Raw genomic sequence first — 25,932 nt, 5'->3', positions numbered from 1 at the left:
TACGGATACTGTGGACTGCCAAAAGAACAAATCAGTGGGTTATAGATCAAATCAGGCCTGAACTAACCCTAGAAGCTAAAATGACTAAACTGAGGCTATCGTATTTGGGTCACATCATGAGACGACAAGAGTCACTGGAAAAGGCAGTCATGCTAGGAAAAGTTGAGGGCAGCAGGAAAAGAGGAAGACCCAACAAGAGATGGATTGACTCAATAAAAGAAGCCACAGCCTTCAATTTGCAAGATCTGAGCAAGGCTGTCAAAGATAGGACATTTTGGAGGACTTTCATTCATAGGGTTGCCATGAGTCGGAAGCGACTTGACGGCACTTAATACACACACACATACACACACACATGTCCTGGAACTGCTGAATCTCTTAAATATGGTTTGAAGTAACACTACCTTCTCTTTTCTAAAAAATCTTCAGAAATTGCATTTTATTTTTGAAGGCAACTAGGTAGGAGATGGGATGACATGTACACTTTTATTTGTAATCTCATTTACATATTCTAGTGTTTCTGTATAATTACAGATTCTTGTTTATTTAATCTGTTCAAAGATAACTAAACTGTTTTTAAATAAAGGTCTTAGAAGACAACATGGAACTAAGGTTGGCTGGGATACAAGGTTTTCACCAAGACCTGGAGTAAACAAACATTTGACATCCCTTCAGTCAGAAGACTGGTAGCTGTACAGAATGATTGTTGAAGAGCTGATCATTCTTCATAGCCTTGCATTTCTTTAAAACAGTCAAAGAGAATTCTGGTTTCCATGTGCCTGTTTTAAGTAATGCTCCCTCCATGGGAGCAACTATGTACCACTCCAATCCAGAATTGCAAACCACAGTTTGAAGCTCTGATTTATGTTGGGTACTAATTGAAATGGAGCACGTAAGGAGAGTAGGGGGTGCGGGGATATGTGAACAGAAGGCTCATTCCTACAGTGTCAGACCATAGTTTAGCATTATATCTGAAGGGACCCCAAATGACCTAGAATGGAGCCATGCTTTAAGTATTTTAGAGATACAAGCAACATGGCCCTTTCTTCTCACACTTGATTCAGTTTCAGCTTTAGTATAGTAACTCACCTGCAATTTGTTAATTTCACATCTCAGGCCAGGAGACTCTCGAAATCCATGCCCAAAAGCTCTTACAATTGTGCAGTCATACTGCCGAATATCACACAATCCTCCGTTATCTAGCTCTACAATTTCTGGCACCTGATCTTTGAAATTAAAACCAGAGAGTCAAACACATGGAATCAATCAATGGCCCATTGAGGCAAACAGCATAAAAAGACATGGCAGATTATAACTAGATCGGACAAAATAAATAGATTTTTAAAATGATAAATGCAAAACTAACATGTCAGGGAGAGGTCTAGGCCTTCATGATATCCAGCTTTCTACATGTGAGAAACTTTTTAGGAATGCCACCTAAATATCAAAAGCTGAGGCCTAGTGCATGCTGGAGAATGTGGAAGCTAAACTGGAAGAATTAACAGCAGTGTTAGGGCTGCAGGTGATATAGTCCTGTTTTGATTGTTCCTCTAGATAACAAAAATTCCTACCAGTATAAAAATTACACCATGCAGAACAAGGCTTACTGTAGCTCTTTGCCTGTTATTCTGGTTTTCTATTTGCAGGACGATTTTAAAAGGAGAATTTTAAAAATCTGTTGCCCAACAAATTGGTGTGGGGGTAACTTTTATCCAATGAAAAGATTTTTAATTGATCCATCAACCAATTAAATATTACAGTCTTTTTAATATAAAGAAATGTTTAATTATTCGGTCTTTTACTTGCAATGTTAGGTAGTACAGTCCAGACAGAGGTTGACTTACTCTTCTATTTGTGAAGTTGGCCTAAAAAGGAATGGTGTAACTCTTATTCATACTGAGACTTTTTCACACCCCTAACGCTTCTGATGAAATGAGCTCTGACTCGTAAAAGGTTACAAAAAAGTATTGCTTTGATAGATAGCCTGAAAAGTAGTGGAAACATGGATAAAGGATTTAGATAGATTATTTATTAAATAAATGTCCAGTACAACACGAATGATCAATTCAAAACAAACTCTCTGAAAGATTGCTTACACTGTATGTAAGTGAATGATTGAGAATGTAATGTTTGTTTGAACATTAAAAAAAAATTTTTTTAAGGTTACAAATTTTGTTAACATGTCAGGTGCCACTGGACTCCTCTTTTTTCATATGAACCTAGTGGCTCATACTCCAAGGCTGAACTCAGATCACTGTGTTACCAACTCACAAAATAGCCTATTTTGTTTGAGGTTTTTAATCACATGGTGTCTCATTCCTTCTAGATAATGGTAAGGGCGCTGATTCTACCAAGTCATTTTGTGTAATGAATGTGGAGGTGCCACCACCTGCTGAGAGGTGAGTTGGTTTAATCTATCCTGCCATGTCAAATACCAGCTGTTATCATACTCAAAACAGTTATTTTTCTCAAAAGTGATTTGTCAATATACCGAAACCTCTGCTACTGCAATCAAAATGGAATGTTCAAGCTAAATCATTGTTTGCGTAATTTTAATTGTTAATTCCTAGTGCAAGTTTTGGAAGAGAGCTGACTTGTCTCCCCAGCCCTCGTGATATTTTGCAGTCGTACACTGAGATAGGTACTACACTGGGAGCCTTATACTTGCATAAGCAGTGTAGGAATTCTTAGGGTACAATGTTCCAAAAACACACACTTGCAATAGCAAAATATGATAGTATCCTGACCCTGTCATGATGTATGGATGTTTAGAATCAGCTGAAGTGTTAGTTTAAAACAGAAGAGGAACATCTTCCAAAGAAAACTTGTATTTTTAGATGCCCAGATTTTCTAAGGCATTCAGAAATATAGAATGGTTGTTTCTGGTTGGAAAAGACAGTCATGCTAGGAAAAGTTGAGGGCAGCAGGAAAAGAAGAAGACCCAACAAGAGATGGACTGACTCAATAAAGGAAGCCACAGCCCTCAATTTGCAAGATCTGAGCAAGGCTGTCAAAGATAGGACATTTTGGAGGACTTTCATTCATAGGGTTGCCATGAGTCGGAAGCGACTTGGCGGCACTTAACACACATACATCTGGCTGCACTCCATAAAGGAAGCCAGCATGGTGCTGTTTGCTTGGTTGGTATTTGAGACTGCAGATCCAGTGAGCAGTGGTTAAATCTGGCATGTCAGGAACTGAGTATATAATATACCTTGAGGTATATCATCTTCTGGGCATCTTGGCCATTTTCTGGGCATGGAGTAGGGGGTCACTGGAGGCGGTAGTTGTGAAATTCCTGAATTGTGCAGGGGGTTGGACTAGATGACCCTGGTGGTCCCTTCCAACTCTATGATTCTATGAAACAGGATGGAGGCAAAAGAGATAGGAAAATGGGCTGTTTTAAATGATGGAGGAAAGACTGGGTAATGACAAGGCCTATTGTGGCCAGAAACATCAGCAGAAAAAACGTGAATAACTGCAGCGGCCCAACTCACCAGACAACACACTGCAGTCATAAGAGGTGAAGCCCTCAAAACATGCACATCCCCACTCGACACACTGGCCTTTCTTGCTGCAGAGGTTGGGACATTTCAACGCCAAGAGCAAGTCCTCAATGAACTCTTCGTTTTCTTTTGGGTTGTAATTAATTTCTTCCCAAACCCTCTTTTCACATTCATTTTCCAAGAGAGCCAAAGATGCCTTTGCCCAGTTGAGATCGTCCTTCAGCTGCACATCCTTGACACACATGCGGACAGCGTTCTCTACCTGATGGCCAAGGAGAGCACGGCAGGCTCTGCCTAGGCTGGAATTAGCAATGGTCTCCTGGCACAGACCCCCTGCATCAGATTCAGTGAGGCCAGAAGGCGTGGGCCACGAGGACAGGGGCTCTTGGTATGTGTCAGCGGTGTGATCCTCTGGGAAGAAATAACTAAATCCATCCAGATCTGCTTGACTGAGACTCTGGGATGGAAATACAGGATGGTACTCATAATAATGCTGCCGCTTCTGGCGGTTTCTGACTGGTAGCCTTCTGCGCCGCTGTTGATACACGTTAGTGTCGTTGTAGGCTACGGAGAACGGGACATCTTGTTTATCTATTCTAGTGTCGTTCTTCGAGTATGGAAAGATGGATACGTTCTTCGGAGATGCTGTCTGAACTGCCGTTTGATTGAGCGAGTGTACCTGTCTTGAGAGAAGAGCGGAAGAATCCTCTTCAAGCTCAGAGGCACGCTTACTTAAGCCCCTGACATGATCAACGGAGCTAAAATACTCAGCTGTAACATCCAGCCCTGGGATCAAAGACGGAAGCCAAGCATGTTGCTCAGTTCTTTTACAAGGCAAAGCAAATCCTGCTTCTGAAAAAGACTTCAGTTTGTTCACTGGCTCATCTGCTCCCTCGTCAACCGCAGTGCAACTGCAGAAAAGTGTTTTCTTGGCTGAAGTTAAAGGAGACGGTGTTTTGTCAAAGAGGCTCTCTCCTGGTGCAATTCTGTGAAAACAGCAGAGAAACTCAGTTGGCTGGTATCCAAAGAAGCAATGCACTCACTCAGAGGGGAAGGAGAGAACTTTTCACACAACTGGAGTTTTGTAATCACAAAGCTTTTAAAATCAAATGGTGACTGGTCCTTCTAGTAACAGGAATTGCTGCGGTGGGGGGACACACACAAAGAAAACTCTGGCAGGCGCGTGACATTTATATTTCCCTCAATGAGCTTCGAGTGGAATACACGGAGTTATTTGTCCCTTTTAGAAGCCTGCCTATCTGTCCGTCTAATATAATTGTACCTCATCCTTCCTCCAAGGAGCTCAAGGCGGTATATCTGGTTCTGCCTTCCCCATTTTGTCCTCACAACAGCTGTGAGGAAAATTCGATGGGGTATGTGACCCGCCCAAGGTCACCCACCGAACTTCATGTCAATGTTGAATTTCAATCCAGCTCCCCCAGGTCCTAGTGTGATGCTCTAATTTTTACCCTGCACTGGGTCCTGTGAGATAAATAAGGCTGAGAGAGAGCCTGACTCAAAGTCACCCCAGGGGACATATGAACCCAGGACTCTCTCTTCAGCCATCCCTCATGTACACTTATTTAGGTTACAACTTGTTTTTCTATTAAGATTACAGAGATGTTTGCTTCTGCACATAAAATATACAAATCTGCACATCACACTGAAATGCTAAAAAAAATGTAATCTTATTCCGAGGTAAAATTAAAAGATTGGGGACTCCTGTCTCAACCACGGTAGAATATATTATGCATGTCGTTTTGTGGTTTAAATAGGAGCCCATTGCATTAAACTGACCCTTTCCAATAGGATTTTAAAAAATGAAGACTTTGATGGGATTGGTAACGTTGCTACCTCCATCCGTTAATAAAAGTCAGATAAGCATCAGTTCCTCCTGCGAGTTCGGTTCCATCCGCATCGTGGTAATCGTTCTCTGAATTGCCATCAAATGTTCCACAAAGTCCCAACGTGTGTTTATAGTCTGAGCTGGGGGCTCTGAGCGTCAGACTCATTCCCCATTCGCTCACGTCGGCTCGAACGAAAGCTCCAGAAGAAAATGAGATCTAAAAATAAATTGCATCACAAAGTAAACCAAATTACTTTTTTTTGGGGGGGGGGAACAGAGTTTTTGTTTCTGGACTGTTTTGCAGAAGGGAAGAACTAGTATTGTGTAATCCTCCCTCCAGGATGCCTCTCATGGCTTATCTTTCATCCTTGGGCCGCTCCCAAATCTCCATAACCATCAGCAACTGATACAGCCTTGGTGCTGTTATTCAGCTGCTTAGAGATGCATGCTATCAACAGGGCCTAAGGCCTCCTCCACAATCCTTCTTCCTTGTTAGCTCTGGCCAAGCATTACCATAACCCAATTTCTAATTATCTGTAGGAACATGGCAATGTTTGGTTCAGCACATGGTTATAGGATACAATGGCAGGTGTTCATGTGATAGGAGCACCAACATAGACTTCTGATTCTACCATGAGAGTGATCTTGCATTAGCATATTTTAAAAAATAAACCTAAACTTGCCTCAGGAGGTCAGGAAGGCTCCCATTCTTCTGGCATTCTGCAAACTATGTTAGAACATAAGAACATAAGAAAGGCCCTGCTGGATCAGACAAGGCCCATCAAGTCCAGCAGTCTGTTCACACAGTGGCCAACCAGGGGCCTCTAGGAAGCCACTAACAAGATGAGAGCAGCAGTACCATCCTGCCTGTGTTCCACCGCACCCAAAATAATAGGCATGCTCCTCTGATACTAGAGAGAATAGGTATGCAGCATGACTAGTATCCATTCTAACAGCCATGAATACCCCTCTCCTCCATGAATATGTCCACTCCCCTCTTAAAGCCCTCCAAGCTGGCAGCCATCACCACATCCTGGGGTAGGAGTTCCACAATTTAACTATGCATTGTGTGAAAAAATACTTCCTTTTATGTTCAGGATGGAATTTTTACAATGGTGATAGGACTATATTTGGAATTGTTCAGAAGATGTTTCAATGAAGGGAACAGCTCTGTGGATTTTGCCACTGCATATGGTATACGTTATCTGTTACTAAATACATTATCTTGTCCTCAGTGGACTGTATTTCTACTTAGGTAATATCATTTACTGCTTGTTTAAAACATAATATTTAATACTTAGGCTTTGTTTCAGATTTCTGCAATCTATTACATTGCTTATTAGATGTGTCATCATACTGACTGCATTGACTTACATTGCATAATCCGCCTTGAGTCTTAGTGAGAAAAGCAGACTATAACTAACATAAATAATTATGATTATAAATTATTATGCACTCCATTATCTGGCGGTGGTTTTGGTATTTAGAAGCCGCCTTAGGGACAATAAAAGGCAGGATGCAGATGTCACAAATAAACAATGCTGTTTTATGGGGAAGGTTCAAATACGCCTGTAAAACTCTTATGCTTCCATGACTGCAAGATCAGGAACAGCCCGCTACACCTTCCCAAAGGAATTGGCAAAGCACACAATGAGAACAGACAGATATGTACAAAATCGGCTTTTACAAGCAAATGGTTCCGGACTTACCCGGAGCCAGTTTTGGTGTCTGGGGCAGGGGATGAGAGCGTCTGAGCCACCTCGCTCTCCCGGTCTCGGCCCCCGAGGTCTCGCCTGATTGGTTCTAGGGTGCCAATTACTCCTGGCCAATCAGGCGGAGCCTGGAGGCTATTGCTGAGCAGGGGGGGAGGCTTCGCTCAGTCCCGCCCCACTGCTCTGCACACAGCCGGCGGCCCCCGCCTGTGCCTCAGTCTGTCTCCAGCTTTGGCCCACCCTCCCTGCCTAAGGGCTGTAGGTGTTGATGTTATGCTATATTTGTCACAACTAAGGCGGTTTACGCATGGGGCTGGATGGGTTTTGATGGGGGGAAGCGGCCTGCGTGCCCCTTCCTCCAACTGGGGGACCCCAATAAGGGGTTTTGGGGGAGGCCAAGGGTGTTGAGTTGCCGCATAGGGGGCGGCAGGTTTGGCCTCTACCTGAGTGACGGGGGAACACCAAGTGGCGCAAGCCCCGGCATATCCCACATACCGTCATCCTCTGCTACTCCCAGTGGGACCACTGGGAGTTCAGCCCCGCATCAGTTCGCAGCGGGCCGGCTGATGCCCCCATCCAGCCTTCCCATGCTTCGCCAATGAGTCGATAACACTGTTGCCATTAATTTTCGTTGTGGCCATGTTTATCCAATAAAAATCTTGTTCTTTGTTAATAAAACTGTTATATGTTTAGAAAAGTTGAGTAGTAGCTTTACTTTATTTCAGTCCTCAGCCCAATAGCCCTCGGACAGCAAAATGGCCCTAATAACGAAAGAGCAATGGTGGGGGGGGGGGGGACAATGCTTAGAAAAAGCAACATTAAGATCCATTCCTTCCAACAAATGGAAATGTCTGGGTGCTCTTACAGGAGGTACAGCTTCCACATGGAACAAAAATGAAATGCTCAGTAAGAAAATCAGTGATAGGAAATGGGAGAAATTATAGATTGCACCAACTCCTCCGTTAAGTAAAAATCAAGCTGGTATAGTCACATCTTAACATTCTGATCTGCTTCTTGTCCTGCTCTAGTTGTTTCAAATTATCTACTTTGAAGTAGGTTTCACACTCTAAAATGGTTTTAAGAAAGGGAAGGCTTTTCTGTTTTGTTATAGAAAGTAAGAGTTAAAATGTAGAATGCCTGTAGACTGCCAATACAAAAAAATAAAAATAAACCCCTCTTGAATAAAACAGGTCCAGAGTTGATACAAAATCGATAACACACCGTGACTTTCCTTCCTTGGTAAGATTCAGTGACCCTGATATAGCTGTCTGCAGAGTCTCTGCTCTTCACGGATAAATGAGGATGAGAGTCACGAAGCTGGCCACTGCACATGTCAAACGCTATTATATCACCCCCTTCTCTGGCAACGAAGCCACAATTGCATGATGCCGGGTAATAGAGGCTTCCACAGTCCCACTGACGTACATGGACTTCAAAATCACGGGAGTTACTTCTGTATAGCACAAACGTTCCTGTTTTAAAATTGTCATACGCTCTAGAGAAAAAAATAAAAGAGAATATGAGTTTTAAAAAATTAAGACCATCATGGCCACTGTGAATAGCTTTGTTTTAATGGGATCAGTATAGGATTATGAACTTATGGGGTCAACACAGGTGTAACACGATCCACACAGCAGCAACTTACAAAAGTCCTGTACCATTTGAGCAGAAAGGGGATACTATCTTTCACACTTTGAGTTTAGCATTGAAACATCAGAACAGAAGCAGAAAAGGGATCTCCAGTATGGACGTGCATCTACTATCCCCTGTTACAGGGACTTGTTATAGGGGATAGGAGACAGCAGATCCTCTTCCACATGATATCCATTATTAAAGATATACAAGTAGATAAAAATTCTTCTCAGAATATGCTTCTGAATTGCAACTCTGAAGGACGTAAAAAGAGCCCCTTTGGATCACATCACAGATCACATCACATCTAGTCGAGCATCCTGTTTCCCAGATGTGAACTAGAAGCTTACAGGGACACCAGAAGCAGGGTATGAAGGTAACAGCCCTCCCATGCCATTGACCCCTGCAACTGTCATTCTGAAGTACACCTGGAATTCCAACATGTAGGAATTCCAACATCTATTTAACAATCAAAGATGTAATTTTCACTGGCTACATCTCATTGTCACACAGTGAAAGAGACCAGTTTGCCCTTAGAAATATAACAACCAGCATTAAGCAAGCACTAGAGGGGAAAATGTTTTCCTCCTGTTTTGCAATTTAATTAGCGAAAGAGATGAAAACAAATGAAAAGTGGTTCTTAATAGTGATGGCTGTAGTTATATAAACCTCTTTTTTTAAAAAAGTGAACAAACAGTAGGGAATCCTGTTAATTACCTGCCATCAAATGTAATGATATGTGGGTCGGTAAAAGAGTAGCAATATGCAGAGGGTAAATCCTTCACGGTAACCTTAAGAAAAAAAAATGCAGATTGGACATTATAATTTTAGGAAGTTACTTGATTAAATGTGCTGACAAGGAATCCTTGAAATACTCACACACTAATTCTGGCATAAATAACTGACTTATATGTATAGGAATTTTAATTATTTAAAGTGATCCAATTAACCTTAAACATTACCACATAATAAGAGGTTTGAAAGAAGAAAATCAGAGTATTATATAACCAAAACTAGATCTGGAATTGACACTATGACCACAAGATTGCCCAAATGGAAAAGAATCGGAATGCTTTAGTAGAAAACAGATGAACTTAGATCAAAAAATTCAAACGGGAATCATCATTAAAATTTCTGTGCATAATGTAGAGAATAACAGCCACAAATATATGTTAATTATATGTAAGACACCTGCAGGGACTCAGGAAACCTATATTGAGAGCTGGATTGCCTTTCTCTTGGAATTAAGTGATGCAGAAGCTAGGGTAGAATCGGTTTTTTCCTTAAAATTATTTATTTTTAATTAATTAATTAATTTGTACTCCATTTTTCTCCCCAATAGGGACCCAAAGGATCTTACATCATTCTCCTCTCCTCCGTTTTATCCTCACATCAACCCTGTAAGGTAGGCTGGCTGGGAGAGTGTGACTGCCTCAATGTCACCCAGTCAGCTTCCATGGCATAAGTGGAGATTCGAACCTGGGTCTCTCACATACTAGTCCAATACTCTTAACCACTATACCACATTGGCTCTCTCTGTGTCTGGGCTATGTAATGCATTGAGTTCTGATACTGGTAATAAGTGTCCTTCAGATCTCTTGGTTAAAGTTCACAATAATCTGAAGAAGTAAATTCTGACTGGTTGCCTGAATTTGGGCATTATTATTCACATGTTTGGATCTCATTTAATCTGTTATAAGAAAAACTCCGGAAATGGAGACTTCTGAGAAATTTTACTTCTCCAATTCAGCAAATATATATTCATCTACATCTGCTATAACTAAGGGCCAAACTAGTTGATACCAGGTCCCCGAGTCTACGAGTCTACCACAGGGGTGTGGTACCATTTTAGAACCCGGATTTTTACTGGCTTTTGGCAACTTGTCTCAAAATTCATATTTTCTATTTTTAATGAGAATTTGGTAACGGGTGAATTTATAGTGAGGCGTGGGCCAAACCAGTTCCCCAAAGGGATAAATCGTGACTTCTCTCATACAATTACTATGCAGGCCAGTGCAATAATCATAGTAACACACTGTGCAAATTAGAATATCATATAAATGGTTAAAAAAAACTAGTAAAAATGTACAAAGAATAGTGACTGACAGTGCAATCCTAAATAGAGTTCTACTTTCTAAGTGCACTGGAATCAAGGGGATTAGAACCATATTTTTTTAAAATCAAGACTGAATAGAATGAGTTTTTACCTGAATGCTTTCTGGCATGTAATTATTCCACAGAAAACTGTCACTAATGATAGGGTCCACCACAATCCTGGTTACTGTGTCTCCATCTTGAACGAAATCAGACACAGCAGCAAAATGAACACTAGCCTGGCTACAGGTTTTATTGTGGCAGGGATGCTGAAAGAGGTCCACAAGGCAAGAAGAAAGTACCAAGTTTAAGCTCTGTTGATCTTTACCTGTTCCAAAGTAAGAGAAGCCATCAGTGACTTTTTTTCCTTACAGAAGACTTCATCTTCTAGTATTACTGAATGTCAAATATATTTAGCAAAGGCAGTTTCAAGAGAGGTGGGGAAGGGAGGGCAGAAAAGAATCATAAGGCTGGAATGGGCTAGAAAGAATAGTCTTACCCACTGCAGGATTTTCAAAAGCGTTCCCTCTCCTCCCCCAGACATCTCCCAGATTAACCCATATTATTCATTATGATGTACATACAAGTAATAAGCAAGAGCAAAAACATGTAATCACACCACAGTACCTGTAGGTAAAGAAGAGCAAAACAACACCAAGAACTCAATTAAGTGAGAGGCAAGCACATGCTATCAAGGAACACGGGCAGCACAATCCAAAGAGGGGGGTAGTTTTGCCACAGCTGGGGACGGCACAACCACAGCACCGCCCCGCCACCTCCTGAGCGGTTTGCTGTGTGAAGGCAAGCAAGCCACACAGGAAATTGCCCCCAAAGTCTATGAAACTGCAGCATGCAGTATCACGGGCTACACCACCATTTTTGCTGGTGTACACGCAGGCAAAAAGGGGGCGTTCCCGGCGCGAAAGTCAGCTCCGCCACTGGGAAGGAACACCCCCAGTGGTGCCAGTGCAAGCTGTGCCAGTGTCCACGCATGGCGCTACTGCGCTGTTTCCCAGGACCAGCATAAGCGTCCCTATGCCTGAGTTAGTGCCCATTTGCACAGTGCAAACAGCACTTACGCCAGTGCCAAAGCCCCCATTAGGATTGCACTGGAAGAAGTCTTCTGGGTTGCTAACCAATTTGATTTATTGGGGAACCTCAAACATGCCCATTCAATAGTTATTGAGCATGAAGCAAAACACAACCACTAAGGCTCTCCAAGGCAAATTTTCCTGGCTCTCTTTATGAAGTCCATTTCACTCAGGCTCCTGTTTCTGTCATAATCTCTGTCACCTGAGGGCCACACTACAGATTATGTAGGAAAGCTGTGACTGGATCTACTGCCGTTTACATTTTAAGGAATCTCCCAAGTAATGTGTAGTTCAGCCCTAAGAGAAAGATAAACTGATCACAATATCTTAGAAGAGAAAGGCACTTTTCTTATTCTGATGGTGACAACTAAGACACTAGATTGGAATCCTCAACTGTCCTCCATAAATGTATTCAACTTTGCTTTGAAGCCAACAAGTTCTGGATATTTTACTACTACCATAATGGTTTAGATACACAGCATAGCTGTTCGGTTTGGAGCATATGGTAATGATTGTGCTGGTGTCACAAAAAAAAAGACAAATTAAATTGACTGAATTTATTTATTTAAAATACTCCTGTACTGTACTCTTAACAAGCTTCCTGAGGTGGTTTACAATTTAATACAGCTAAACAATAAAATACAATGGATTAACTCCACAGCTTTGCTCAGCTGCAAGAAACTTCCCTTTGGAGGAAGAGCTTATGCTGGAGAAAGCCTCTGCACAGGAGTAGTAGGATCCAACCCAACAGAAGCAATTCAAGAAACAGAATTGTGAGGAATCCTCCCTCGCTGGCTCTGCCCCCTTTTCCTCTACCAGATTTGGTGCCTGGCAAATAGTTACAGCAAGGGCATTCTGTAAGCAAGGTGCCAAAACAGTAAAGGCCTTAATAGACATCCATCTCCCCTCCAAGAGTGGGGTGAGACGGGAATCTACGGCAAGCCAATCTTCATTACCAGGCAGACTCATATGGGAACTCAGGTTCGAAAGGTCAGGTTCCTTATTTCCTTATTTCCCTGGGCAAAATACTTCTCTTTTCTTCTACTGATGCTGTGTTAGTTCTTGGAGTCTTCAAGACCTTGACAGCATATCTACTGTGCCAAGATATCCTAGGGTGGACTGTATATATAACTTGCCACCACTTTAGAAATGGTCAGTCACTCTAAATGATGAATTAATCATCAAAACACAAGGAACAACCCATTAAAAAAGTTTAAAAGAAAGACTCAAATCAGCTATTACCTTCCTCTATCGTGCTTAATTTTAATGAGATTTTGCAGTCACTTTCAAGCTGGCCTGCTTTAGGACAAGGAATGGGAATTTTGCTTTCTGCTGTCAATCTGTATTGCTTTCCATCTTCAGATATAGTAAATGCCTCAGGATGCAGCTGGCATACAAAAAGAGCATGCTAAGAATGCAAAACATCTACATGGAATTATTTCACTGTCAGACCTGCATAATATTTTCTGAACAATGTTTAAGGACTTTAAAGAGCAAACTGTTTTGTCAACTGTACAAAAACACAACAATCAATAAGGTAATATCAAGAAAGGTGGACTATAAATAGTAAAAATAAAATAAAAATAAACATCATACTAAATAAACTCACCCTGTGATTGAGAATCATTTACCATTAATTTCTGTGATTTTCCAAAAGAGATCCCCCCCAAAAGAAATTACGAAACTCCTCCAAGAATCCCCAAACAAGGGTTGGGTTGTGGGTTTTTTTTTTTTTTTTTTTTTTGCATGTTACAATTATTTGCAGAAAATTACAGAAAAATCAAGGCTGCCTAATTTGTTTTCCATGTACTACTTTTACATGATATTACAGTTCTGACTGTCTACAGAGGTAAATTCTCTCATTAAGGAGAAAAGCAACTTTTTATCATGCACCATTTTATTGATTTAAAAAACATATGCCACCTCTCCAGATTACTTACTAGAAGCAGGCTGTAAAAACAATTTTAGAAGATCAAACCCCTTATTTCAAAGCCTAACTAAACAGAAACATTTTGGCCTGGACCCTAAAAGAAATATGGTAGACAGCAGGTGAAACTTAATAGGAACAGTATTCCATAGGAGCCACCACTGAAAGAGCCCTGTTTCTGGTTGACACCTGCCTTATCTCTGCAGAGAGCAGAGCTTGTGAGAAGGATCTTAACTGGTGGACTGGACTGGACAGAAGGAGACGGTCCTTCAAGTGCCCCGTCCCCAACCATTTAGGGCTTTAAAAGTAAGAACCAGCACTTTTAATTGTGCCCAAAAACAGACAGGCAACCACTGCACATTTTTTAGCACAAGGATGATATGATCCCAGTATCAAACCCCAGCAGGAAAAGAGGAAGACACAACAAGGGATGGATTGACTCAATAAAGGAAGCCACAACCTTCAATTTGCAAGATCTGAGCAAGGCTGTCAAAGATAGGACATTTTGGAGGATTTTCATTCATTGGGTCGCCATGAGTCAGAAGCGACTTGACGGCACTTAACACACATCAAACCCCAACCTACCTTGATCCCTACAAAAAATTCCTCGCTCTCAGTAAGTGGGCTCTGCATTTCTGGTTTCTCTAAGAAAAAGGCAGAACTGCTACAGTAAATCTAAGAAAAGAATAAGACAATACTGTGTTAAAAGCTGTATAGGTGTAATAAAGCACTTATCTGTGGATCAACACAAACATATACAGCACCTACACATATAAAAAGATCCTGCCTCAACACTATAATCACAGCAAATAAGTGTGTTAGATTCTGGGAAACACAAAGAGAAAACAACCACTTAGGGAACCATGATGATCGGTCACCTAAAAGAATATCATACAAGGATGTTTCCACCCAGCGATTTATCACTTAATGCCAACTCTTTGCCCGGTAAAGATTAATTTTATAGACTTGTAATTAGAAGGTAACTGAAGAATATTATCAATTGGTATAAACATAAACAGAAGAATTATATTTAAACATACCCTGTCTCCAAGTCTGAGGTTTATACCATCCAGTTCCAAAACTGAGAATGTCTGAACTGTTGTCTCTTGTCTCAGTTCTTCTTTGATGCCTTCAGGAGACAGTCTGGACCAAGCCACAACAAAGCCCAACGAGGTGTTTGCAGTAGGCACATCAAAGGTGCACCTTAAGAAAACACTGTCTTCAACTAACTCTGCCACAATTTCCGGTATGCTTGGAGGGGGTAGAGATGGAAGTAACAATTGCGGAGGAGGAAATTTACCTAATCAAGGGGGGCGGTAAGGAAACAAGTGGAGAGTCTAGTTATTGACCTTTAAGAAATATTAATAGCCATCAATTTAAAAAGAAAAAAAAAGATAAAATGTAAAAAGAGAAATGTTTTGGAAAATTCCAGTAAAAAGCAGTAAGCCCAATAAATTAAGTTTTCTGAAAGCCATTTCAGAATCATCAGCTAAACTGACAGCCATGCAGGGTTGAAGAAGCAGAGCATGTAGCTGTATGCAGAGTGCTGTGTCTATATCCCATTGGATACAAATAGTCTGAAATCAACACGTTAGGTATAGCCATTCAACATACCCAATGGTTATCATGACATTTTAGGAAACAATTGCTGATCTGGACACCACTGGAGATATTTGTTGGACAGATTCCCCTTACCTCCTCCACGTTCCTCAAGTCTTCTCCACAAAATCTTGATAAGGAGGTAGAATTCAAGTACTCCAATGGATACCCAAAATTCCCAGTTTCTGTCCTCACCTACCAAGTTTCCCATTTTTGTACTTTGGTGGCCCAACCCAGCAATATCATCTGTTATACATCTTATACATTGGTGGTGCTCCCCTACCCAGAGTTATTCTGTCAATTTCAGCGGAGAGACTGACCTACGCAATTGTTCTTTTGTGAGAAGATAAACATATTCATGGAATATAGGTCGCTGAATGGTTAATAATCATGACTACTAAGGTGAACCTCCACAATCAAAGACTGTAAATCTCCTGAATACCAGTGCCAGGAGGCTACATCAGAGGAAGCCCTTGGCCTCTATGCCCTGTTTGGCTCTCTGGGGCAACTGGTTAGCCACTTCCAGGATGCTGGAAGGACCATGACTCTGATCCAGCAAGGCACCTGTTATATTCTTATTGGTTCCATACATTTAAGGAATTAGAAGCCCTGTGCACACAAGAAATTCAACTATGCAGCTGAGCACGCACCAATAAGGGTGATACTACAATTGCAAAAATTAAAATAAAATGGTGAAAAATCCAACTCTACAGATTCAAGGAACAAAAATTAACTGATATACAATGAGCTGCATTCTACCTATCCAGATTCTCTTTGGCTCTTGTTTCCTATGCCTTTGCCACCGCCTACCCAAGCAATACACTTTCAGCCAGGCTTAGTGATGTGGGAAAGGCAAGTTACCCCATTCTGACCCACACCTTTTCCTTAGTCTTTCTTTATAACGCACAATTTTGGGAAATCTTTCCCAAATCTAATGTTACTTCAAAATGAATAGGTACAACCCCCAAAATCATAAGATTCAGTAGAGCAAGTATTATACAAGTCTTCCTTTTTGTGACAATGATGCTTTCACCTACTACTTAGCGGTTGTGTGTATCTCTTTACCTGAACAACAGCAATGACGTTTTAACATCTTTTAATCAGAAAGATAAGGTCATTCATTTTACCGAGTTCAAATTCAGAGAACGAAATCAAACACATTGCATACGAACCCGCTGGATCATCCTTCTAAACAATATACCGACAACCAGCACAAGACACTTACTGCTACAGATGGTTTGTGTTCCAGCTTCCCCAGATTGACAGTCATGGAGTTTTGCGACTGAAATCACTAGAGAGAGAGACAGCGTGATTCCTGAAATTAGTGTATCAACAGGAATATTTTTGCTGTGGAGTTAACAGTAATAAATTAAACAGCTTAGATTTATGAGTTACACTACTGCTCTGGCAAATTCCAGTGGATTAGCCATTAGTACAGAGTAGCAAAAACCTATGACACCTTAAAGATCTGATTGCCAACTGCCAGGTGGGGCCTGGTGATCTCCTGGAATCACAACTGATCTCCAGAGTACAGAGATCAGTTTGTCTGGAGAAAATGGCTGCTTTGGACGGAGGACTCTAGGACATTATACCCCACTGAAGTCCGTCACAAGGCCTACCCTCCCCAGGCTCCACCCTCCAAATCTCTAGGAATTTCCCAACTCGGAGTTGGCAAATATTCTTAAATGCAGCTTATGCTGAAATAAATCTGTCAGCAATTAACATGCAACAGTTTAGATTTTGCTCTGGAAAAACAGGTGTGATCCAGCTTAATAGGCTGGCTCCCAAGAAAGTTGCCCACATACACAACAGTCCTTGAGCAAGCAGAGACACTGAAATTACTCTTCACTACCTGCTTGCACTAAGTGAAAGTGATTGTGAAAGTGATCCCTGCTACCTTTCCCACATGCAGATACTATGTCAAACAAAATTATATAGAATCATGTGAATCATCTGTTGTGCATTCCATTGTTCCATACACATCCTTAATTTGTTAAAATTATACAGAGGTGCAGTATGTTGTTACAGTCCATACACTTTTTGCCTGCACAGGTAACAACTGTGCTAAGTACATTTTCTTTCCCAATCGTGCATAGTTGGAAAGCAGCTGACCTCTTGCCATTATCAGCCACCCTCCAACTGTGGGATTCAAAGCTACTATATGATATGGAACCATGCAGGAAAAAAAGCATCAAGTCTAGCCACTGCCTTGATAGAACAATAAGACATTTTCTTACATGATACATCGGTGCAATTCTACACGCCTGATATTTGCAATATAACATTGGCCTAGCATGACAGTGCCGTTGCATGAACAAGTTTACCACATCATGCCACATTTTTTAATTGCTGGCAGAAGGGCCAGCCATGCCTAGAAAGCATATGAGAGAATGATGGATTTCCCAAATAGACCTGGAAACGAAGGGGTGGGTGTTATTCTAATATTTCTATGTGTGTCATCATTCCCAAAACTACATCTAAAGCCTGTTCCAACTCTTCAAAGTTGGGTCTCACTGATGGTAGCAAGGACATGGACACCAGCACCTCCTCCTAAGGAACCACTACAGGCTGTACTGCACAATGCAGCAGAAAGCTCTCTAGTTTATCACCAACTTAAGCAGTCATTCTGCACCTAACTGTGTGCTCTTACAGCAAGACTGACTAGATCTTGGGACAGGGCCTTTTGAGTATTGGCCCTAGGATCAGGTACCTTCTGAGATCTGACCGTGTAAGCCATGTACAGACAATACAAACATATTACTTGAACTTGTTTTTGAAGTGTAGCTGATAAGGGTCTCAATATATTATTTTGAGGACACAAGAGGATGGAAGCCTCTGCAGGCCATATATGGCTTGCCACAGATACTTCTAAACAGATCAGGTGGAGTGGGCCAGTGACAGAAGAGGGGACGGCCAGGAATCCATAAGAACCTCTTAATCAAAATGGGGTCCTTGAGCTGCTGAAGTCTGAGTACTGCTGAGTTAAAGTTTTCATTGTGCTGTAATTTTACTAAACAGCCTTAAGCTTTTAAATTAAATGTATTTCCCTCTTTTAAAACAGTTCATTACTTTCAGTTTAAGATGGCAATTTGGCTTTTAGTTTAATGTCATAATAAAATGTTTTCAATATTTAAATTTCTTTCCGCTATAAAAAGAAAGTGTATTATACTATATGAGTTTAGTATTTCAGTAAATAAGTTGCATGGGACGATGAAAAACATTTATTCCTTTCACCATCTACATTTTCTTGTATAATAAAAATACATTACATTCTAATAATTTCATTTGGCATGTAAAATAATTAAGTAATAAAACCTTATTACACTGGACTGTTTGGGGTAAACAACTGATACCTTTTCCGGATAATAAAGAGCTTATTTCACTAATTTTAATTAAAACAAGACAAGACTAATTTAAAACCTTCCTTTACTGCAAGTAAATCTTTACTGTGAGATCTTTCCCTCCCCAGTCCAGTTAACATATCAAGAATAATTGATTCTTGTAAATGAGTCAGCAGTTTTGATTTAATGTAAGAGGTATTTTGTTCAGTCATTTTGATTTGCTATTAGAAACAATTAAAAAGAAACTTGTGAGCTCTCTGACTGTTAATTATTTATTTAGCAACTGTCTAAAATCACTTTCAAAACTGGAATATAGCAGATATAATTGTGTAAACAAGAACATACTAGATCCAATGGCTCAGTTAGGGTGACTTTCTAAAACCGCTAGGATTAAACCTTTTGCTACATCAGCTAAAATCCAATGGTATTTCACAATATACTGTTCTGCAACTTGCAAGTACCCTGATTGCATGAAAGTAGTAGTAGTAGAAGAGTTGGTTTTTATATGCCGACTTTCTCTACCACTTAAGGGAGGCTCAAACCGGCTTACAATCACCTTCCCTTCCCCTCCCCACAACAGACACCCCGTGAGGTAGGTGGGGCTGAGACAGTGTGACTAGCCCAAGATCACCCAGCTGGCTTCGTGTGTAGGAGTGGGGAAACAAATCCAGTTCACCAGATTAGCCTCCACCGCTCATGTGGAGGAGTGGGGAATCGAGCCCGGTTCTTCAGAACAGACTCCACCGCTCCAAACCACTGCTCTTAACCACTACACCACACTACACAGAAGGATACTTCCTGTCTTTGACTATGGATCATGCCAATTACCTGTCGATGCTCTCCTCATGTCCCCCCATACTTCACTGCTACCTTTAGAGCCATTGTAGAAGGTACTGTGAAGGTTCCTTCAGAACGGGGAACCTTGCAGCCAGGGATGGAGAAGTCTCTTTGTCATAATCTCCTACCCATTCTTGAGTCCAGTGAATCTCTCCAGAAGCCCGAGTCGGGGAACGTGGAGGGCCTGGAGGAGGGATCCGAAGGGGAGGGGCCTCACAGGGTCCTTGTAAGCAGCCAAGAGACTGATATTCACCATGTGGCTTCACAGGATTCATGTTTCTTATCTTCATATACTTAAAACTTACTTTGTGATTAAAACTGTCACTGTCCTGCTAAAGTTCTCTTTAAAGCTATAGAAGTGCTCACCAAAACATGACTAAACGGTCAGAGATACTGATGGGAAAAACAAAATATATTGATGTTTAGCGATGCAGCAACATACAGTTTCTCACCTTCTGCACAATATCCCATGCACCCCTGCGTAGGCTGGAGCAAGTATATGAAGAAATCTCCACAGTTCCTCACGCTAACAGGAATTCGGAAAAGGCAGCAATCTTCTGCAGTGCTGAAGAAAAATTGCCAAGTTGCACAGGCTGTTAAGTGTTTGATTTCACCAGGTTGAGGCATGGATTCAGACTCTCCCAGAGACAGCCAAACAGGCGCTTGCGTTCCACAGTGATTCACCTTTTACCACCAAAAGCAAAAAATTAGAAAATGGTCAATTCCTTCACAAAACGGTCATCACTCAAGGCAGATAAAAGCAGTATGAGAAATAAAGAACACTTGTCTGGATATGTCTGGTAGCATGGGCCAGCGATGCACCAACCTTCAAGTGCGTACTGCACCCCACTATGACCTGCGTTGGCAGGGGGTTGGACTAGATGACCCTGGTGGTCCCTTCCAACTCTGAGATTAAATAAAAATAAAATGTTATAGGCCTATAGCAACATCTACCTTTTAGTTTCTAGTGATGCTATTAAGAGGAACAAAAAGGGTGTATGTGAAAGTATGTCTTTGTGAATATGCAAAAGAGTATAGATATGTGATTTCTAATACAACATGCTGGCTTCCTAAAATTTACAGTGTGTCCCACAGAGACCAAAACGACTTATAATTTTTCCATCATTGTTAGAGAGCAGAAATACCCAAACAGGATTCAGGATGCTGCAACGGGTTTTCTAGCCTTGTAGAAAGGACAGCAAGGCGTGGCAGGCTAGGAGTGAACCACATCCAATCCAAAATTTTTGAAAAAGAAACTTAACACATTGGCTGACGTTTTAATTTGCTTATTCTTCCCCCTCTTTGAACTCATATTACTTCTTATAAGTTAAATGGAGTGTACCAATACCTCCACGCACTTGGTAGGCATTTCAGCCGGTTTATCAAAAATTACAAAGCGATACCATCCTGATGTCAATGAATGATCACATATTAAGTCCTGTACTGCCGATTGCTGAAGCTGTGATGAATCAAAAGCAACACTTCTATATGGACTATGAAGGATCTGATGAGCTCCAGGCTGGCATTCTAGAGCAGAAGAAATATTAAATACATTAACATAAACAAGCTAAATATTTTCTTAGGATCTGATTGGTTTCAAATATTTTTAATTGGCTTGGGTTAAGACACTGCAATACAAGATCAATACCAGCAGTCGGAACTAAAGCACACTTTGTTTTGTTAGGAATATGTCCATTGAATTCCATATGGTCAACTGAGATCCCTTAGGGAGGTGCCCAGACCACTTACTGGCATGGCCAACTGCCTGACGAAGTCCTGTGCATAATTGTCCAAAGCCTGCAAGCCACTCAGGTTCCTAACATTCAACAAATCAGCCTACAAATGGGCACAGATCCAGAAAGAAGTGCTCAAAAGAATTAAAAATAATGATGCTGCAGTGTAACGCTTTGGAGGAATATCTTGCAGCAGTACTGATTCAGGGCCAACAGCCTTTGTTACTAAATGGCACCGTTAGGGAAGGAGTTACTAGCAGTATTGTTTGGAGCAGAATGGTTTCACCAGTTTGCTTTTGGACAGACAGTGTCCAATCAGATAACAACCAAAAAGAGATTGTAACAAAGAAACCATTGCTAAGTGCTCCTAAAGAGATTACACCACATGCTGTTGAGACGCCAGGCCTATGATACAGTAATAATATACTGTCCAGGAAAGTTCCTTCTAGTGTCAGATACTTTAAGCAAGTATACTTTCTATAGAGAGATGGGTCTGCAGAATCTTTTTAAAAAACCCATTATTATGGAACAGGACCTTCCCACCTTTAAAAGGAGGAGGAGGAGGAAGGAGAGTTGGTTTTATATGCCGACTTTCTCTCCCACTTAAGGAAGAATCAAACCGGCTTACAATCATCTTCCTCTCCCCACAACAGAGACCTTGTGAGGTGGGTGGGGCTGAGCGAGCTGTGACTAGCCCAAGGTCACCAAGGTGGCCTTATGTGTAGGACTGGAGAAACCAACCTGGTTCACCAGATTAGCCTCCACTGCTCATGTGGAGGAGTGAGGAATCAAACCCAGTTCTCCAGATCAACCGCTCCAAACCAGCGCTCTTAACCACTACACTATGCTGGTGGTGGGGAGAAAGCTTACCTAATATTTATCTTCTGGCAAATTATCCAATAGTATTTATACCATGGCCTTTTAATGAATGTAATGATTATAAAAATTATTGCTACTTCATATAAAGAATGTTATCACATTAAAATCACTTTATTATTGCAAAGACAATCCATAAATAATATATTATGGTTTTGTTTCAGATTTTCAGAAATTCCTCTGGCTCAGTGGGCATCATGACCATTACTAGTTCCTCAAACTAACCATGGCAGCACTAATAGATAGGTCACATCTACTGGCACCTCTCATTAATGCATGGAATGTGCATGCTCCGCCCTGCTAAAGCACAAGCACCAGGTGAGCTAAAAGATGGGTTGTGTGTATTCGGAAGGACACGTCAAGCCTCCCACTGATGTGAACTGACTGATCCAAAATGACCAGCCTCAAGACCTACCAAGATGGGCACAAACTAACAGGCCCCACGGGCAGTTTAAAGCATGCTTCGCCTTCCAACGTGAGCTGGAAGAGGGATGCTGCAAAACTGGGAAAGCCCACAAAACATCATGTTGGGAAGTATGTGTGTGTGTGTTAAGTGCCGTCAAGTCACTTCCAACTCATGGCGACCCTATGAATGAAAGTCCTCCAAAATGTCCTGTCTTTGACAGCCTTGCTCAGATCTTGCAAATTGAGGGCTGTGGCTTCCTTTATTGAGTCAGTCCATCTCTTGTTGGGTCTTCCTTTTTTCCTGCTTCCATCAACTTTTCCTAGCATGACTGTCTTTTCCAGTGACTCTTGTCATAAGGTCTTCCATTTCTCCTCTGTGAGAGATCATGTGCACTATGGAAAATAGTCATTAGATGCGCAGAGGTTTCTCCTTGCATGATATGTAAGGCCATGATCTCCAATCTCAGACAGTTTCCTGAGCCCCATTTGCTTCTTCAACTAAGGATTTCTTCTCCAAAGCAGAGACCCAATCCTTGCTTCCACCTCCTGCTTCCTTGGAAACAGCTCCCTATGGCAGGGTGTTTTGTGATTGCCGAAATGGTAGCCATTTTATGCTGGTGCCCACTCCTCATTCTCAAAATTCAAAAAGCGCCCAGCCTCAATAAGATTGGTGTCCCTGATGGGGTACTTGATCAAAGGAGCCTTCTGGCAACAAAACATCATGCCCATAAATACATACATAGTACAATGTGGAAGCTAAAAATCCGACCTGCGGAGCAGGAAGTGTCTGATTCAAAGGCCACCTCTGTTCTGAACTCTTTTCACTACTAGCTCCAGCCCACTCCCCAAACCCCTTGCAATATGGGAATGAGTATACTAATCTAACTTCCTGATACTGTATACAAGATGTAAATGAGCCAGTGTGGTGTAGTGGTTTGGAGGGGTGGAGTATGATCTGGAGAAACGGCTTCTCCTCCACATGAGCGGTGGAGGCTAATCTAGTGAACTGGATTTGTTTCCCCACTCCTACACATAAAGCCAGCTGGGTGACCTTGGGCAAGTCACAGCTCTGCTAGAGCTCTCTCAGCCTCACCTACCTCACAGGGTGTCCGTTGTGGGGAGGGGAAGGTGATTGTAAGCCGGTCTGATTCTGCCTTAAGTGGTAGAGAAAGTCGGTATATAAAAACCAATTCTTCTTCTTCTAAATACCTTTGAGAACTCGAAAATCATTTATCAATGTTAAGTATCAATATAGGCGTTTACTTTTTCCACAGCATTTACCGACCCCCCCCCCAATAAAAATAAAATTAGGCACAGCCAAGGGCTGCAACCTTAACCACACCTACTAGAGAGTGGGATTTACTTATGAAGAGACAGTGACAGGGATCACACTAAGCCCCTTCACAACAATGGACCTTAAATGAGTCCTGACTAACTTGCTCCCTTGGTTTCAAGGGAGATTTGGCTTTGGTTTTTTGCTGCGAAAGACCAGAAGGGCTACCTTTTTGTACACAGTGCGACAGGACCCCCTTTAGCTATACCTTTACAGTTCTTCCTTTTACCTCACCTCATTGAGTTCTGCACTTCACTCAAAAACACACCGTGAGGCGGGAAATCCATTTTTACCCACTTGAACCAAGGGCGAAAATGCACGGGAGGTTTTGCCTTGGATTTGCCGCTCTCGAAAAGCACATTCCCCCCCAGTCAAATTCTCAAAACTCAACAACGAGCCCCCATGCAGAGTTTTGAGAATTCAGATGGGGGAAAATGTGCATCTAGAAAGTGGCAAATCCCAGGCAAAACCTCCCGTGCGTTTTCACCCCAAGCGTTTGACCCACTTTAACCAAGTGTTTTAAGGTTGTTAATGTAATAGGTCAGCAACAGCTTAATCATTCGCGCCTTGCATTTTCCACCCACATCTCCCAGAGCCCCATATGACAAACGTCAGACCACTGAACAAGAGTCCAGGAGCACCTTAAAGACTAACAAAAATATTTCCTGGCAGGGTAGGAGCTTCCGTGAGCCACAGCTCACTTCTTCAGATACTTCACAGCTCACTTCTTCAGGTATCTGAAGAAGTGAGCTGTGGCTCACTGAAGCTCATACCCTGCCAGAAAATATTAGCTCATACCCTGCCAGAAAATATTTTTATTAGTCTTTAAGGTGCTCCTACCCTGACCTGGATGGCCCAGGCTAGCCTGATCTCGTCAGATCTCAGAAGCCAAGCAGGGTCAGCCCTGGTTAGTATTTGGATGGGAGACCACCAAGAAAGGCCAGGGTTGCTGTGCAGAGGAAGGCACTGGCAAACCACCTCTGCTAGTCTCTTGCCATGAAAGCCCCAAAAAGGGGTCGCCATAAGTCGGCTGCGACTTGACGGCACTTTACACACACACACACAAGGTGCTCCTGGACTCTTTTCTACTACTGCAGCCAGACTAACACGGCGACCCACTGCGTAAGACCACCGAGTCCATAAAAGGGGGGGGGGGAGAGACAGTATTGCATTTGACTGCCCAGCGTCATAATCTTGGGCATGCACCCTTGCCTCCTTTGGACTCGGAAGATGCTCCGAGGGCGCAGCGCGCTCCTGGCCCCCCTGCCCTCCTCTTACCTGGCTGGCAGAGCGCTGCCTCGAGGAACAACAGCGCCGCCCCAAAGGCGAGCCAACGCCTCGCCGGGCGAGGAGGCAGGCCCATCGCTTCCCTTCCCCGGAGGTGTCCCCGGGTGCGGGCCTTTCCTCCCCCTTGAGCTCCAGAGAGCCTCGGGCCAAGCGGCTCGGCGGCGGGCTGCCCGCGTCGCCTTGCAGCCGAAGCCCTCGCCCTTGCAATGGCTCGAGTCCCGGGACCGTCTCGCGCGCCCTCTCCCTGCAGGCCGGCAGCCTGGGAGGAGGAGACGGCGCGCCAAAAACCGCAGCTGGGGCCGCACAGCTGGGAGGAAGCAGCAGCTGGAGCCGACCTTCTCGGCCACTGGCTCCTTCCAGCGCGGCTGGCTTCCTCCCCGGTGGAGTCAAGTCCCCGGCTCTCACAACCTTTCCATGCAGAAGAGTTGCAGGTGCGGGCGCTCGCTCCCCATCCGCACAGTCGATGGCATGCTTTGCAACAACCGGGAGGAGCCCTGTGGGTTTTGGAGCCTCCAGGCAGGAGGATTCCTATGCAAAATATCCCTCCCCAGAGTAGCCATTGGTAGCCACAATGAGGAGCTTGGGGGTGGGGTGGGGTGGGGGAAGAGATTACCAAAATTGCACGATGGAGAACAACCTGCCGGGAACACCGCCAGCACCAGGCACGGAATGATAAGGGTGGGGGAAAAACCCAAATAATCAACTGGTCAGTT

The 25,932-nt window shown here is 42.5% G+C and overlaps 1 protein-coding gene across 1 annotated transcript in view; it reads right to left on the bottom strand.

Annotated features, from left to right (window-relative positions):
• VWDE (von Willebrand factor D and EGF domains) overlaps window positions 1-25,295 on the bottom strand; it is a 51,047-nt gene extending 25,752 nt beyond the window's left edge. The window contains exons 1-13 of the mRNA XM_056857705.1: window positions 25,211-25,295; window positions 20,934-21,112; window positions 20,038-20,269; window positions 16,633-16,698; window positions 14,849-15,108; window positions 14,394-14,483; window positions 13,124-13,268; window positions 10,904-11,118; window positions 9,414-9,487; window positions 8,286-8,559; window positions 5,361-5,569; window positions 3,498-4,492; window positions 1,090-1,226 (exon numbers count right to left, since the gene is read on the bottom strand). Coding sequence (XP_056713683.1) covers window positions 1,090-1,226; window positions 3,498-4,492; window positions 5,361-5,569; window positions 8,286-8,559; window positions 9,414-9,487; window positions 10,904-11,118; window positions 13,124-13,268; window positions 14,394-14,483; window positions 14,849-15,108; window positions 16,633-16,698; window positions 20,038-20,269; window positions 20,934-21,112; window positions 25,211-25,295 — 2,961 coding nt within the window. The remainder of the gene's footprint in view (window positions 1-1,089; window positions 1,227-3,497; window positions 4,493-5,360; window positions 5,570-8,285; window positions 8,560-9,413; window positions 9,488-10,903; window positions 11,119-13,123; window positions 13,269-14,393; window positions 14,484-14,848; window positions 15,109-16,632; window positions 16,699-20,037; window positions 20,270-20,933; window positions 21,113-25,210) is intronic.
• Window positions 25,296-25,932: the final 637 nt, after the last annotated feature.

This window comes from Euleptes europaea, chromosome 11 (genome assembly GCF_029931775.1).
Source record: "Euleptes europaea isolate rEulEur1 chromosome 11, rEulEur1.hap1, whole genome shotgun sequence".
NCBI lineage: Eukaryota > Metazoa > Chordata > Lepidosauria > Squamata > Sphaerodactylidae > Euleptes > Euleptes europaea.
Note: the sequence above shows the minus strand (reverse complement) of the source record. Positions and strands in the feature narration are given on the sequence as shown.